Source organism: Pinus tabuliformis, chromosome 4_2 (assembly GCF_031772625.1).
Source record: "Pinus tabuliformis cultivar Carrire ecotype Pingquan chromosome 4_2, CPIR1, whole genome shotgun sequence".
In the NCBI taxonomy this organism is placed as follows: domain Eukaryota; kingdom Viridiplantae; phylum Streptophyta; class Pinopsida; order Pinales; family Pinaceae; genus Pinus; species Pinus tabuliformis.
In genome coordinates this window covers 903,492,886-903,510,510 of record NC_142304.1, presented here as the reverse complement: position 1 = coordinate 903,510,510, position 17,625 = coordinate 903,492,886, and the positions used below count along the sequence as shown (strand labels likewise).

At 36.4% G+C, this 17,625-nt stretch overlaps 1 protein-coding gene across 1 annotated transcript in view; it reads right to left on the bottom strand.

Moving 5' to 3' along the window:
* Positions 1–17,625, bottom strand: part of LOC149172609 (serine carboxypeptidase 1-like) — a 284,288-nt gene that overhangs the window by 240,276 nt on the left and 26,387 nt on the right. Inside the window, exon 8 of the mRNA XM_089426393.1 lies at positions 14,741–14,854. Within this exon, the coding sequence (XP_089282519.1) occupies positions 14,741–14,854 (114 nt within the window). The remainder of the gene's footprint in view (positions 1–14,740; positions 14,855–17,625) is intronic.

Below are 17,625 nucleotides of genomic sequence, written 5' to 3'. Positions count from 1 at the left end.
TTTTGCAGAATGGAAATGAAATAAACTACTTAGCAGAAGGCGAGAGTAGGAAAATAGAAGAAAAGCAACAATTACTAATACTCTGACGCTTCCCCGACAACGGCGCCAAAAAGAATGGTGGGCTCCAGTATTGTAGCAATAATGCTACAACTCCTGGAGCTTCCTTCTCTAATTTTATTAACCCGGTAGTTCGTAACAAACTTGGAAGTGACGGTGCTGTATGCACAAGTACTAGCTCTTGCCGCAGCTATCACTTGGTCTGCTGGCACAAGTCCGCTAGGGCTCAAGCCAACTTCTACGAGCTCTCAGAAGAAGCTTTTTAACCGATGAACGAAAGCTAACTCAAATGAAATTAACCTACTGCAGGAAGGAACTGAAAGCCAACGAGAATCACAAACCCTAGCAAACCCTAATTCTACCAGCTAGTCCCACTGATGCAAAGGTGGGAATGCAAACTACTGAAAGAGATGCCATTACTTCTAGGAAGGTGAGATGCATGTGTCTAGACTACCTTGATTTGAAGAAAACATATTTTTGTATTTTTGTTCAAGTTGTTGGAATTATTATGCATGTGCTTCTAACTGGGTCTTGACTGTGCAAGGATAGATCAAGGGGAGGAATGCTTGGAAGAGGTCAGGAAGGCTCAGAGAGGGTCTAAGGAGTCCCTAGCACCCTTTCAGAGAGTTTCACAAAGCTTAGATGTTGAACACCCGTGTTTATGAGCTTCTACAGGAAGTCTGCAAGGGTTCTACAGGATGTTCAGAGTTTCTACAAGAAGTTCAGTAATTCCTACAGGATGTTCTACAATCAGATTTTTAGGTGATGGATGAGTGGAAGAGGCTGCATGGATGGATAGGGAGGTAGGAGAGGAGTTTTTAATGACTCAGTGACAGAGAGATGAGATGAAGAGGGGGTGTGCTGAGCTGGTTTGTCTAAAGGAGGGTAGAGGGAATGGAAGGCCGAAAAGGTAGAATAACGTGGGTAATAGAAGAGTTGGGAGGCAAGTGGTCTAACTGGGAGATGAGTAGATGGCCTAGGCATGGCTGAGAAGGATAAGGGAGTGAGGGAGTAGTACTGCACAGTGTAAACGAAACAAATCATCCACGTCCTACACATAACCGAAATTTCATCAACCTATTCTAACTGTTTTAATAAAACCAAAGAACAACAACGTTATTTCTGAGGAAAATCATGCATGGTACTGAAGCAAAGAATCATTCCACAAGATCTGAATGCATGGACACTTCTACAAATGAAAATATTGCATCAAAGATTGCATGAACATGTAAAACAATGTTTTTGGTGGGTGGCACTGTCTGCAATTCCAGTCCCTAAACAGAGGTGAAAATGAGTGTGCAGTCAACCCTATTTTGGAACTCTTATTAACTCCAATCTCCTTACTCTATTCTAAACTACTGAAGCAACTCTGTTTCATAAAACTAACCTACTTAACCACACCAAGAAATCTAGCTCAGCAAACTGCGTTCAATTGCATGTAAAGGAAAAGAAATACAATGCTGAAAGAAAGATAACAATACAAAGGAAGGAGGCCTTAGGCTCTCAGGTTGGGCCCAACCCCGAGAGCTATGGCTCCTTTAAGAACTCAGAACTGAACTCAAATCTGCCTGCTTTCCATTAAAAAATAACAATCATAAGTCAAATAACATGCCACTAATGGCTTACAAAAGAGCAAAACAGAGCTATCAGCTCGTAGTTCAGAATGTGCAACAAGGTTTCAAAAAGTCCTTTTCAAAGACTAAAACCTCATCATTTATACATTACGATGCCCCAAGCTTGTCTCCTAAATTAGTGGGATTTGGCTGACCAAACTAGGAGTGAACTGCTGCTTCCTCAAAATCCGTTTGGCTGCCTTCTAACTCAGTGGTGGTGGCTGTTGGAGCTCGGAGTTGGGGGTGAAGATCACGAGGAGGGCCATTCAATGCTATGGACAACCTTCCTACAAAATCTCAATCCCATCTTGGCTGTCTCCTAGCCCTCATCTGCGTGGTTTTGCTCCATTAAATGTCAAAAAACCTGAAATAAGCACGTGTTAGCCACCTAGGAATAGTGACTGCCCTCATTCGTACAAATGACATAAATATACTAAAAAATGATGCATAAGTCATGAAAAATGAAGGGTTGAGCAAGGGTAGTTAGGCCAAATTAGCCCAAAATGTTACCAAATTTGGGGCTCATCACTCATCTAAAAAGGTATATAGTCAGGTCATCTTGGGAGATTGTGCATAACTCTTTCTTGGAGAATCTAAATTTGATCAGACTAGTGGCATTGGAAATAGGACATAGAGGGCTACTACAGGTCGCAATTTCAGAAATTAAAGACCTGAAACTACAGAGTTACAATCGTTTCAAGATCGAGGTCCTAAAATCAAGAAAAAGCGAGATGAGGAAGTTTGATGGCAAGGATCCAGTAAATTGGATACTTCATATGGAGCAATATTTTAATCTACATGGTGTACCACTGTTACAAAAGGTATGTATTTCATCTTCATAATTAGAACCAGATCAATTTTTATGGTATAAAGGGCTTTGTTCTCGTAAACAACTTGTTATGTGGTCAATTTTCGTGGATGAAATGATAGTACATTTTGAGGATACAAAGAGCAACAGCTTATATAGTGCAACACCACAACAATTGGAAAGAGTAAAAGGGCTTTGTTACATAGTGGAAAGTAAAATTATGGAAACAAGGAAGTCTACCCCTCACAACTATAATAAGGAAAGTGTTGTTTCTCCTAGCCTTCCACAACCTACAAGGGTTACACCCCAACAATTGGAAGAGAAAAGAAAAAAAGGGCTTTCTTACAATTGTGATAGCAAATGCACTAAAGGTCATAACTGTGCTGAGAAGAAATTATTTTACATAGAGTATGAAGAGGAGGAAGAAAATGATCAAGAATCATCAAAAGAATAGGATATGCACTAGGACCAAACCCCAGAGGAAGACGAAATTAATCCGACGATATCTTGTCATGCATTGGCCAGAATTACCACTCCTCAAACTAAAGATAGAAGGACATATCAAGAAGAAAAATGTTGAAGAAGTGAAAGATCACATCGAGCATCAAGAAATAAATCCGACCATATCTTGTAAAGCATTGGAAGAAATTACCACTCCCCAAACTCTCAATATAGAAGGACATATCAAGAAGAAAAGTATCAAGAAACATCAAAAGAAAGGGATACTCCCTAGGAACCAACCCCAGAGAAAAGAGAAATGATTCCGATGATATCTTGTAATGCATTCGTCAAAATTACCACTCCTCAAAAGGTAAAGACAAAAGGACATATAAAGAAGAAAAAGGTAATAGTGTTGATTGATTCGGATAGTACCCATAATTTTATTAATTGTAAGATAGCGAAGGACTTGAATTTCTTCCTAGATCCAACACCAAAGTGTCAAGTGATGGTTGTAAGTGGAGGAACCATAAATTGTGCTAGAAAATTCCATAATATTCAGCTATCCATGGGGGAATATGTATTGAATAGTACAATGTTTTCCATTACAATGGGTGGTGTTGATGTTGTACTAGGAGTCCAATGGCTACAACCCTTGGGTACAATAGCTTTTAATTTTCAAGAACTTTTTATGAAATTTTCTTCAGAAGGAAAGGAAGTTTAATTAAAGGGTATCACAAGGAAAACAAGAAAGATAATCAACTATGACATAATGACAAAGCTTATAAAGAAAGAACAATGAGGCGTAATTGCACAATTAGATTGGCTAACTGTTCACACATCGAAATCATGTATTTCTCTAGATCTCCAAAAATTCTTGGACAATCATTCCAAGGTATTTGAGACTCCCAAACGTCTACCACGTATTCGTGATCATGATCATGCTATTCCTTTTATTCCAAGATGTGTTCCTCCAAACATCAAGCCTTATAGATATCCATATGCCCAAAGGAGTGAAATTGAAAATATGGTTGCAGAAATGGTAGAGTTTGGTACAATTATCCAACCAAATTTGATATACAAATGAAGGTATGAATGGAAGAATGGTGAAACAGGGAGGGAACTCATTAGAAAGTTGTCGAATATCCTAGTTCCAACAATATTGCCAGAACTTGACAAGGAAGGAAAAATCATATTGGAACCTGGACCAGTCACAGAAATAAGAACTCGATAGTTATGGAATCGATCAATTTCAGAGTATATCATCATGTGGAAGAACATACCCGCTAAAGATTCCACATGGGAGGACAAGAATTTTATACAGAAGCATCAAGAACTACTCAAGCATTGGGGACAACACTTTTTTAAGGAGAGGGGCATTTAGGCCCCTATACTGTAATATCCCTCCCCTTAATAATAAATAATAAATAATAAGAATAATAAATAATAATATAATAATAAATAATAAATAATAGAAATAATTAATAATTAATAATAGAAATAATAAATAATAATAAAAAATCACTTAATAATAAATAATAAAAATAATAAAAATAAAAATAGTAATAACCATATTAAAACTCTAAATAAGAATAAATAGAAATAAAACATGAAAAATATCAAAAAGAAGGAAATAAAACAAGAAAAGCTAAAAATCAAAAGAAAAGTAAAGAAATAAAACAAGAAAGCTAAAAATCAAAAGAAAGTTGCATGCAGACACATGGAGTGTGTGCATGTGGTTCCCCTTCCAATGTTGTTCTATTTAATAGATGGTGAGGAAGATGAGAGGCATTCCTGCATTCCATCATTCCGAGATTCTATCTTGCATTCTCTTGGGAGAATGGAGTTCTAATACTTAGGAGTCACTGGCAGTAGTACGTTGATTGAGGGCTCGGGGGTGGCCAGTTGTAGCAAATCCTTGCACAATTGAGCCTACGGTTGGGTGGAGAGTCGTCCCCAAAACCTTGTTGTCATCTGGCAGACATTGATCACATATAATATAGGTATGTACTTATTTGTTGATTCTGATTTTGATTAGGAAATTAATTTTATATTTACTTTGGACTGTTACATATGGTATCAGAGATTTGGCTCAACCCTTAGGGCCTATGGGCATCTTAGAAAAAAAAAATTATTTTGTTGCAATTTTTAACTTGACTTGTTTTGAAGTTACAGGATGGTTACTTCCAGGAGGCCACATATTTTTTCTACAAACCCTCGCTATACACGTAAATTTTTTATTCAGCGCATACTGCATAGTTATATTTTGATGGTGTTCATTTTTAAAGTCATTCCTATGAGTAATCTCCACAGCTAATCTTATCATGTACATATTTTCATATCCGGACTCCTTCTTTTTTTCCCCTGCATCTTTACTGGTTGTTTATTCCAATTTTCTTAATCGAGAGACCACCCAATTATTTATAATCAAATTTCTTGGGAATTGTTGGGGATTCTCAAGCAGAGCCCATGGAGGCATGGAAAGCTTTGCAATTGTACACAACATGGGGTTTTAAAAGAGAAATTTTTTTTTTACCTTAATTAAATTAATCCATATTTTTTTTTATGAAGTGAAATAATTTAATTTAAATAAAAAAAAAAAAGAAAAAAAGAAAAAAAAAATGCAAGTAGTAGTTGTCCATAACCCTAGATTTTCTCTATTCTTTTAAATCCCCTCTTTCCTTGATTATTAAAACCCTTGCGTGATAGCCCATAAATTATTCCTTTTACCGTTGGGAGTTTCCTCCTTATATTATGTGAATTTTAATGAAAACAAATTTACAATACTCGATTCTCTTCCGTGAAAGAATGAAATGCAATAAGATTTATTTAATGGTAACTTTTGGTACTGTCAATAATTTTTTTGGGTGCCTCCATGCATAGGGAACGGAGTTATGGATTATTAAATTTTGGGTCCTTCGAAAGATAGTCAAATAATTTAATTTTCAAGTTTTCTATCCTTATGTGATCCACCCCTCAATTGATGCAATTGCGAAGGAAGTTAAATTTCGAGAAAGCTCATGTTTTTTTAAATTGTTACTTCAAATATAGTTTCATGTGCCCACCATGGCCTAGCTCACTCATGGTTAAAATTAATACAATCAGTCTACTTAGCAATTTTGGTTATCAAGCTTTGTCATAAACGACGAAGTCTATTTTTCTTTATTATTTAATTACTCGAGTTGTCACTGAGTTAACTCGATTGTTCAGCTGTCGTCGAGTCAGATTATTTTGACTTTACCGAACCCAAATACAAGTGAATTTTGACTATTATTTTGCTGAAGCTATTTTGGTATTAAATTTTGGAGTTACTCAACGTTTTCAGTTATTATGCCCCATATTTTTAATCTTCAAAGTGGGATTATTAGTTTTACTAATCACGATGCGGGAATGCATTATTCCTCTTTTCATTCCTTGCCAGTAGAATATATGCTGGAAATTCGTTTTCTTAAAGTTTATATTAGTCCTTGTATTTTCTCTCATTAATATTTTCAGGAGGGGTATTTAAACGTTCATTTGAAAATTCTCTTTTACTATTTAAGGGATTATTCCTTTGTAATCTCATAATAAAAATACATTTTCTTGAGTGAGTTTCAGATTTATTTCTATTGAATCCCATCTCCTTATTTAAAAGGGAGGATTTCTTGCGGAAGTGACTAACTCTTTAACTTAATTTTCATTTCATTGTATTTATATCTAATTTATTGGATTGCTTCACTTGGTCATTAATAAATCTAGAGTTCATTGCTAATTGTTTGATTTCATTGGCTATTTGGTCTAAATTACATTGAGTAATTCGTCTTTATCTCACTTGTGTTTTAGATTGAAGTAGTATATCTTTAATTTCCTAATTAGTAATCTCATCTATGATCATTTACTTGTGCTTTCATTTGCATAATTCTCACTTGCTCCATTTTTCATAACATATTATAAGTGAAGATTTTTAAGAGCACTTTCTATTAAGGCATTTGAGTTATTGTTCTAACATTTTCATCTAATTGTCATTTCCTTTACTTGCTTTATTGATTAATCCTTACATGCTTCATTGAATCATTGTTGTAAGCTAATAATCTTGTCATAAATCTTGATTACAAGTAAATTGGTATTTCTTTTTTTGAAGCATCTTGTTTGAGAGATGAGGGTTTGACATTGAGAGAACTTGGTGACAATTGAGAGAGAACTCTGTGTGAGCTAACACAAAGCCAGATTATCTTCCACCCCTTTATTAGCAAGAAGGTCCGCTAATCTATTTGCATTCCTTCTGATATGAATGAAAACAATTGCTCGCCCTTCTATAATGATTGCTGCTAGTTGTTAAACACCGTGGTCCAAGCGCCAACAACTTTTGCATTTGTGATCCGGAGAGCCACCAAGTATGCAGTTGGCTATTTGAGTGGGTGGAGATTATGTGATCGGGCTATGATGAGGAAATGGTACTATTGATCTTATTGTGTGTGCATATTTCTCGACATTGTTGTCGAAAGGAACAATGGAATTTGCAGGAACACGCATATCCATGGCCGCAAGCTTACAATCTTATGTCTTATGCAAGCAATTTATATCTTATCCAGGCAATTAATATGGCTAAATGTATTGTAATTTCGGTATTCGATATGGTGTTGCCTTCGCGGGTGTGCTTGCAGGCATGCCATATAATTAATAAAATGATTTTATTTTGGTGTTGGGGAGGAATAACCTTCCCAGTCATCCGATCCGGTTCTGGGTCAGGTGGCAGTGTCTCTTCTTATTATGGCGTGGAATATTTCTTTGATGGTTTGATTTCTTAAATTTCCTGGGAGTAATTATTTAATAGCCATAAAAATCTCAAGATGCATTTAATAAATTTATTTAACGATTTATTTTGTTAAAAGCATTCTATTTAGTTCTTCTAACATAAGTTATGATTGCTTAAACAGATACTTAAATATTTCATTCTACAACACAAAATTTCGATCCTTAAAAATCATGAATCTGTGGAATTAATATTGGTGTGACATATAATGATGAATAAATTTCTTTCGAAGATCAAAGTATCTTCTTAGCACAATAATGCCACCAATATTCTTAAGCTTTAGTCATTCGAATTTGGATTATACATTGATACAATTCTCTAAGATTTATTTTGAAATATTTATGACCTTCTAACTCATGTTTTCCATGGTTTTATACTACAAATTTGTGATTGCTGATAATTTATGGTAATTTATGGTTTAAGTATTGTGATTATTGATAATTTATGATAAAATATATCTTATTAAATTCATAAACTCTGATAATAACTTTTTAACTTTGTTATTATTGGACTCTGATATACTTGTTAAACTAGCTACAACCAACTTATTTCTCTAAAATCATTACAAAAGTAGGATATTAAATTATGGAAGTGAGACCTAAAATTCTAGGGATACCACCATTTATTTTGGAAGATCAACTAAAAATGTTTGGCTGGTATAAGTTTGGTGCACTCATTAGTTCCTCATTGGTTTTCCCATGCATCATTACAGACAACAGATTCTTTGGTTCTCTACTCTCATTAGAATCTCATTACATGGTAAAACTACTATCTCATTTTCTTGTTTTGCTTGTGCTTGCATTCTCTTATCATTTTCTAAACACTATTTCATAAAAAGAAAAGTGCTACAACGGTTCTCTCCATTACAACCACATAAAAAAGTGAAATTCTAAATGAGTCACCTAATTAAAGGTATATAGTTTTGTTATGACTCGTTGATTCACTGGAAAAAAATCTTGTAATCTTGGATGGTGATAATCTACCCATAATTAACGATGTCTAATTGCTGGCATGTTTTTTGTAACAAATCTCTAATGCTGGTGTAACCACTCACCACTAGTTCATTTTACAGCATAGTTTTTGAAGTATTTGGATAATTGAAGTTAAAATTTGTCACCAATTAAAGTGCTCTAAAATAGTGAAATCTGTTCCAATTGACAATGGATAAACTCTGATATCTTATTACCTTTAGATGATCATTGTTCACTAGCATCTATTCACTATTTCATTGTTCTATCTGATCTAAAAACATAGAGATAACATTCCTTGAATGTTGATCATACTATTCACTAATTATTTGGGTTGGATTGTCTTTCTCATTGTCCTTTAGCAATAGCAGTTGCTTGGCATTTCTTTGGTCTATTATTGCAAGAACACAACTCTCTCAATATGATCTTCTAATAAATTTAATTTTACACTGCCATTGCCATTCAGATTACATGTATCTGCTCATTTACTACTATATTCTCAATGGCGAATCGTACAGACTTGGATTTCAGTTTAGATGTTGAGTATAATGTTACATGAGGTTTCGTGATTCAAGTTTAATTACATATAGTGGATAAAGATGTCGAAAGAGAAATGGAAAGGAGAAACTTGCTAATGATAGTTCATGTGATAGGAGAAATGGATCGTAGAGACGTATCACAACAGGGGTAAGAAATCAATAAGAAGAAACAACCGATTTTAGAACATAATGGAAGAGTTGGTATAATCATGACTTGGTACTCTAAAGGTATCACTATAAGGTCTATCTAAGGATGATGCACATAAAGAAGAAAATATTGGCAATCAACTAATGAACTTAAAAAATCAGGGTAATAATGAAGGTTATTTTAAGGAACCTATAAGGTATGATAAATAGAATGATTGGAGAAGATAAGTTGTGTGCATAACAACATCTATAACAATGGGAGAGCCACATTGTAAAGTTTTTCATAAGTGACTAACTATATGAATGAATTATGGATAACAAGACGTATGATAAGGAGATTTTATTATGTTGATGTCTTAAAATAGGAAAAGATAAGTGGATTACACTTGGTATCTATCTTAAAGAATTCATTTATCAAGTCTTACCCAAGTTGGAAATAGTAACAACATTTCCAAGGTATATCAGTGCTATAGGAGAGGAGGAGAAACCACAATGATTGGAGGTGAGAAATTCAAGTCAATTTAATAAAATAGAATGAAGTGAAGAAAATTCCATTTTTGAAGCCAATAGACATGGAATAGTAGGAAATCAAGACAGGGAGAAAAAGAAAAATATATCTATGAATATCGGATAGGAGAAAAAGAAGGGATGTTCTATCAAGAAGAAAGTTCTTTTAAAGGTATTAATGAGTACAGCTAGAAACACCATAGGTAATTGTCATAATGATGATCTACATATTTTAAAAATGTGAAGGTGTGAAGTTGCATGATGACCAAATGATAATAAACGAGGAAGATATAGGAAGGAATGTTGCTAGAAATTTTAGACAGATACCTTGAGAAGGATTGTGTACATAGTGACAAAAGAAGTGAAAGTCAATTAATAGAGATTGTACTTGACTCACTGTTTCATGAGTAGGACTTTCCATAACGTTAAAAGAGGTCGTTTCCACATTTAAGTTTCTCATGGACAATGATGGTAGTAGTGTTTCCAACTGTTTCAAAATCTAAAATAATGATACTATTTAATAAGAAAGAGTCTTTTGCCCAACTTGATGAAACTGAATTTATGAGAAAGCAATCAAGTGGTATTGAGATGGATTAACAAATCCTTGCAAGTAAATTAACCATGATATAAAATTAAATCATGATGAAAAAATGTTTATATGCAATTTCATATAGCGGTATTAGAATCAGTAAGCCAAAGGGTAAATGGATGTAAAATCAAAGGATTTTAATTTTGAGATAGATGATTTAAATAATGATGCTATCACTAGGAAGAATATATGACGAGAGATTAAGACTCAAGATGATGAGGCTCATGTGAAATTTAACGATGTACTTAGATGATTATACCATTGCTGTAAATAATCAACTACCTAGTAGAAAGAAGTCGAACTGATTACTGAAAAGTAATTGACAACTTGATGAAAACATATTGATGATGTTTCATGCTATCATGGTAGGAAGATAATGATGTACATATGGTTCTTATAGTGATAAGGTATCCATACGATAGTAGCAATATGCAGAGGTATTATGATGTTATGTCAAGATATATTGACATATTCATTTACTAAGTGATGATAGGTATTTAATGTTCAATACTCATGATGGATATGATATGCATAACGTGGCATAGGAATTATGATGCTATAATATGAGGATTATTGACATGTGGTTCATTTATGAGAATTCATGATATGTATTTAATATAATTATGTTGATGGTATAACTGAAGCATGCGATAGTTCCGTACAAATCTATGACATGCATGAGCATGCAATTCCTTATTATTCATAATGTTGCAATTAACAAAGATGAACGTTCTTATGATGACATGCAAGAGTTGGCATGTGGATTATTTCCTATAATACTATGATGGTATGGTTAATGCATTGGATGCATATGATTCACACGACTCCACAAATGGGCTGAGAGGGCCAGTTTATTTGATGATCTCGTGCGAGCCCATACACACGAGGGAGAATAAGTAACACCATATGGGCTGGGGACAAAACTCAATCAACACTAAATATGCCAGTGGTTCCTTTGTCTTGTGTGTAGCTCTTCATGGATAGCTCTTGAAGAGCTATGGCACCATCTTGAGGAGGCCAAGTGCCTGATGTTCTAGGCTAGGTGCCTGTTATTGGATTGGGATGCCGAAGTCTGGAAGGGATGTAAAGGACTTCGATGCCTGGGGCTGTGCGCCTTCGTAGTTGTGGAGGGAGTGGGCCAGCCTTGTGAGATGCCCGGAGTCATTGAGTACCGGACCGGATGTCTGCCTTGGGGAAGATGAGGTTTGAGTCAGGCGCGATCCTTGGGGCCACCCTTGGACTAGGATACAGACCGGGTCAGGCTTAGCCTGGTGCCGAAAATGGGAAAAAGGACAGAGATTCCTTGAGATTTCTCGGGGTGTTAGGGACTTTCGATGCCTACTGGTTATACTAGTTCAGCAGAGGGTGTTGGCAACAGGAAGTAAATAAAATAATAAATAATAAATAATAAGAATAATAAATAATAATATAATAATAAATAATAATAAAAATAATAAATAATAAATGTTAAATGATAAATGATATTAAAATATATACAAAGAAAATAAATAAAAATAATAAAAATAAAAATAGTAATAACCATACTAAAACTCTAAATAAGAATAAATAGAAATAAAACAAGAGAAATATCAAAAAGAAGGAAATAAAACAAGAAAAGCTAAAAATCAGAAGAAAAGTAAAGAAATAAAACAAGAAAGCTAAAAATCAAAAGAAAGTTGCATGTAGACACATGGAGTGTGTGCATGTGGTTCCCCTTCCAATGTTTTTCTATTTAATAGATGGTGAGGAAGATGAGAGGCATTCCTGCATTCCATCATTCCGAGATTCTATCTTGCATTCTCTTGGGAGAATGGAGTTCTAAGACTTAGGAGTCACTGGCAGTAGTACGTTGATTGAGGGCTCGGGGGTGGCCAGTTGTAGCAAATCCTTGCACAATTGAGCCTACGGTTGGGTGGAGAGTCGTCCCCAAAACCTTGTTGTCATCTGGCAGACATTGATCACATATAATATAGGTATGTACTTATTTGTTGATTCTGATTTTAATTAGGAAATTAATTTTATATTTACTTTGGACTATTACATATACTACTAGTGTAACCCATTATTGTTATTAGTACAACCCCATTATTATATTTTTGTAGCCATATAGTTCCCATATTGTTACTATTGTGCCCCATAGAAGCCCACTATTGTTATTATTGTGCCCTTACATTATTATTGTTATGCCAGCTCTGATTACATTATGACCACTTAGACTCCTATATATAGAAAGGAGGTATTTTCATTTGTATCATCAAAGAATTATTGATTTGTGTAATGTAAAGGAGGTTTCCTCAACTTGCATAGGAGATGAATGATCCTCCAGAGTTGGCACTCTGTAAGACTGCAGAACTCTATTTTGAGACTCATCAAATGAGATGTTCTGCATCTCCCCTTCTAGCTGATCTCTAAGGATCTTATTGCCTCCTTGGTCACTTGAAACTTGTGAATCGTCTGGATGTGGTGAAGTAGGTAAGCCAACCTCTTGGTGGTGAGGCATGAGGTCAGTGTCTTGTTCTAATTCCTACTGCTCCATATCTGTATCCAACTATTAAAATGCATGCCCTATCTCATGAGTGAATTCCTACTCCTACGATGGTTCACCCACTCTCCTTGATGCCAACTATTCTGATGAATCCACTACCTATACGGGTAGTGTTTCATGTGCTTTCACATATTGTGCCCCGTGCTGTACCTATTGATGTTGCACTCCCCTCACCTATTTTCACAACTATTGTTCCTTTCAGAGTTGCTCCTTCAGCTCATGCAACTCCTTTATTTCCTCCATTCTTCTATTATCCATCTACCTTTCCATGATTTTCTTGTTGCATTTTTGCCTCTTCCCCTCTATATCCAAAGCTTCTTTCTCTATCAATGGATCTGCTCAGAACTTGTAGCTTTTCTCTTCCTCTATGCGATCGACAATCTTCCTCTTACCCTTGTCGTGCACTGGTATGCTTACCTCTGCTACTACTAATGCTGGTGTTGGTGTTCTCTGGGATGCTACTTCATGTTGCTTCACAAACCACTCCACTATGAAGCCATCATATTCATTAGGTATGAAGAAAATATAACAATATCTCCATGGGTCCTCCTCTGCCCAATGAAATGATCCATCGATCCAATTGAACCGTACTCTCGTGGAGTGATCTTTCATAATATAATGTGGGTCATACGGATTGTAACTTTGAAGGTCGAATGGGTACTTCTTCATATGTTCTACTTTGACATCCACTTGCTTGAAACTTCAGATCTCATATAACCGAATCTGCAATGGAAGAGGGGTCCAAGGTCCCTTCTTCATCCGATGCAGTCTAGCTGTCACTCCTACCGAGATGTGATATGATGCTTCATGTATGATGAGTATATCCAATGAAAACTTTGGTAGAAGATGCAGAGGCTCCTCCATGCTGAACATTTGTATAAGGGTGTTGGACGGTGTGGCATACCAATCATCAATTTTTAACGGTGCCTCCATTGCTTCCTTCGACATGTAGGGTGGATCCTGTTCGAATATCATATTGTAAAGTGTAGTGGAAAAATGATTGGACAACCGTGTGATAACTCCTCTAAAGATGCATTCAGACTACAACTTATAATATTCATTCAAAACAGTGTCTGTCGGTGACCATGCCCACTCCAAGCCCGGGAACTCCTATCGGGCAAAAATTGCATCTAGGATGTAGGCAGACATGTAGATCTCTACTTGCATACCTCTGGGTGACTGTTGAGCCCTTCATACATGTTCCTTCAACTGATGAGCCAACATGCCGGACCAATTACAAGGTTTTCCTTCTCTGGCTAGTTGGTTTAGTGTGATCACCCAACTTTGTGGGAATGTTTTTGTGCTTTCCTGACCATACAGTTGACATGAAAATATGACCAAGTATTGATATGCCTTTTGCAGTATCTTTGTCTTGTATATTTGGTTTGGTGTCATCTTGAATCTAGCCGGCTCCTTTACCCAGGTCTCCAAAATGTCTCTGGAGTTAGCACTACTACTGGTTAAGTTGAAGGGATCCTCCATGATAGTCATGGGATTTGACATCTAATACATCTCATCATAATCCTGTGCCTAGAAGGTTGCAAGTTTCGTCTCATTGACACTGCTCAAATTCATTGTCTCGGGATCCGTGTGAGAGACAATCCAGTATATCATGTTCGCACATGGTAATGCAGGGTATCTGCATGCAATCCGTAACAAGTCAAACTTGTGAATTTTCACATACACTAGATGGTCTTTGAGGTCTTCCTGAAAAGTGCCTACAAATGCTTTATTGACCTCTTGCAATTTCAGCTTGATGTCCTGGTCTAGAAACAACATGGTATCTTCATAGATCAATCGATATGCGGACACTTGTTCAACTACTGCTCCAGTTGCACTTTCGTTAATGTCCTTTGGTCCCACTCTCTTGGAGGTCATTGATCATGTACTTCTAAGAGGTGGATGAACACATAAATGATCTAGAGACAAAGCAACATGCATGGAAAGAAATCTCTTAGTGAAGGCCAAAGCAAATTCGGGGAATGAAATAACACATACTTGGGAATTGATAGGAAAGATGGTGTAATTTATTGTGGGAGGCTGGGAGACTGGTTTCCAGACTTGCGCAAAAAGAACTATGGACTGTTTGGGGAGGCTGATTCGGCATTGGATTTGTGCGATGCACAATCTAGTCTTTTTACTGCTGACTGCTGGGATTAGACAATGTGTGATTCCAATTGGGAATTACTGTAGGCTCAGGGAATGCATTACGTAATTTTCTGGGACATCAGTCACTATCCCTTAGAAATGCGCAAAAAATTCCTAGAGGACAGTGCCTAGGAAGAAATGTACATTTCTAGAGAGGAAAAGAAAGCCTTGCTTCCCCGAATTGTGAAATGTTGTCTAGGTGAAGGTAGGCCAAAGGTTAGCCAAACTCACCGACGAGTAACTGAAAGAAATTGTGAACGTGAACGCATGGTGACACTAGCTCTACTTGTAACATCCAACTGCTCAACATGGCTCTCTGAATCAAGGGATGCTTTTTGCATCTTGCCTTTTTCTATTACAGGAGAAGGTAAGCCATGCATGAAAGTCAAGTTTCCTTGGTCTCTAGTGGAAATGGTTAATCCAAATGCTCATGCATGACGCTACTCAACTGTTGGGAGGAAATGCGCATTTCTGAATGGGGGCTAGGCTCGCTCCCTAGGAGATTTGCATAATTTCTGGGGCAAAGCAACTGAATGTTGCCCAGGATTGTGCAATTCCTAGGCTGAGCAGATGACTCCTACCCAGGATTGCCCAATTCTTGGGCTAAGCAGCCCTAATAGGAAGGATTTCGCAGTTCTGGAGCCCAGTAGGTTTCCAAACAAAATTGTACAATTTCAAGAGAGAAGGGTGGTTTCCCTTGAGAATTGCACAATTTCTTATGGGAGATTCTCACCCTACAGTTGGACCAAGTCTAGATGAACATCTTGTTAGGGGAATGCATCAAAATTTGATTGACATGCTGCCTTTCTTTAAGAAAAACATTCAAGCTTATGTACTTCACAAAACAAGACAAGGTGCTATGAAGAGTTGGTCGAGAGGCTCCAAAACAAAGCTAATGAAAAAAATTTGAGGGTGGTTGTAGCTGCTAAAACACTAGCTGACACACTGGTAGAACTCAAACTTTCTAAATGGACCTTGCTTTTTAAAAGAAAGTCTAAAACATTCAAAATTATTTTTCATTTCTTAGTTCATCTTGGTTTCAAAGTGCCCATAGTACATAAATGAGTGCAAGTGCATGACAAACAGTTCATGGACTTATCATGGTGTTGTGGGACACTGCATGCAGCTTTGAAGAATATGCCCACTTTTGATTGTGACATGCAAGAAAATGAAAGAAATAAAGATAATTTGCTTCATGCATATGTGCTTGCAAAGTAAGACTCCTCCAATGCATGTGTGATAGGATCATGAAGTTCGAGTGGAGGAAACATGATCTGTGTGTGAGATTGATCTTCAATGCATACAGATGAGTGGTGAGGAGCCTTGGGTGATTAAACAGATTCCTAATCAGAAGTGAGACTAACCCTAAGAGAGTAGCAACCTGACATAACCTTCATCTTGGGCTGAAGTGCCTCAATAGTCTTGGGTGTTTCAATTTCATAGTCAAATAGATAATGATAGACCGGTTCCATCAAAAAATCAAATGTGATAAGATCATGATAATGATTGAATATAAGAGTAAATGATCACGACATCCATGATCAGAAAAATCAATGATTTCATTGACATCCTCATGATCTGATGAAACAAATAGAGTTGTAGATGAAAAGCAAACAAATTCATCGTCTTTGTTTCCAGAAAAGAAAGATGGAAGATCAATTATATTTTTAATGAATGACTTATCCTCTCCATTGTCGAATGATGGACTGACATCTAATGTGTCGTGCGAATGATCAACAATGGGTGCATCTATGGATGAAGATACACATGCAAAATCATAGATGGCAGGTTCACCAAAGATGTCACGAAACAACAGAGGAGGCTCATATGGAAGGGAGTCATCCTTTTCCAAGTGTTGATGATCAATCTCCCACTGATATTCTTCATGAATTAAATCGCATGTTGGTTGTCGAACACCAACACCGTCAATGGATTGTTCCTCGTTTCGAACAAGAGTAGAGTCCAAAATGGAAGAACACAAGAAAATATCATTAAGAGGAATAGCCGATTGCGAGGATGGAGGTTGTGGAACATAATGCATACCACAACTCGATGGCCTAACAACCAAAACTTTGCGAAAATTAAGTGAAGTGATGTTGGGAGGATGTGGTAGCTGAAGGGTGTGTGAGCATGATCCTCGACATCACTCTAGAGTGGTGGAGTTGTTTTATGAGGGGACGGTAGACAGTCACTCATGACAGTGACCATTTCCATCTGAGATTGCATAGCTCCATCACTGAAGAATTTTGAGTGAGGCTTGATTTCAAACTTCTTCTTTGAATGAGCAGATTTCTTAACACAATACTTGAATCAGTCCCAAAGATAGAAAATTTTCATCTGGCTGTTCAGAGCTTGAACTTGCTAGTTACGGATGTTATAGACATATTTGGGCACTTTAACGCCAATCTTATATGTCAATAAACTAGGGCTCTTTAACTGCTAAAAGAGTTGTTTCATACCCTAAAAGATCATGG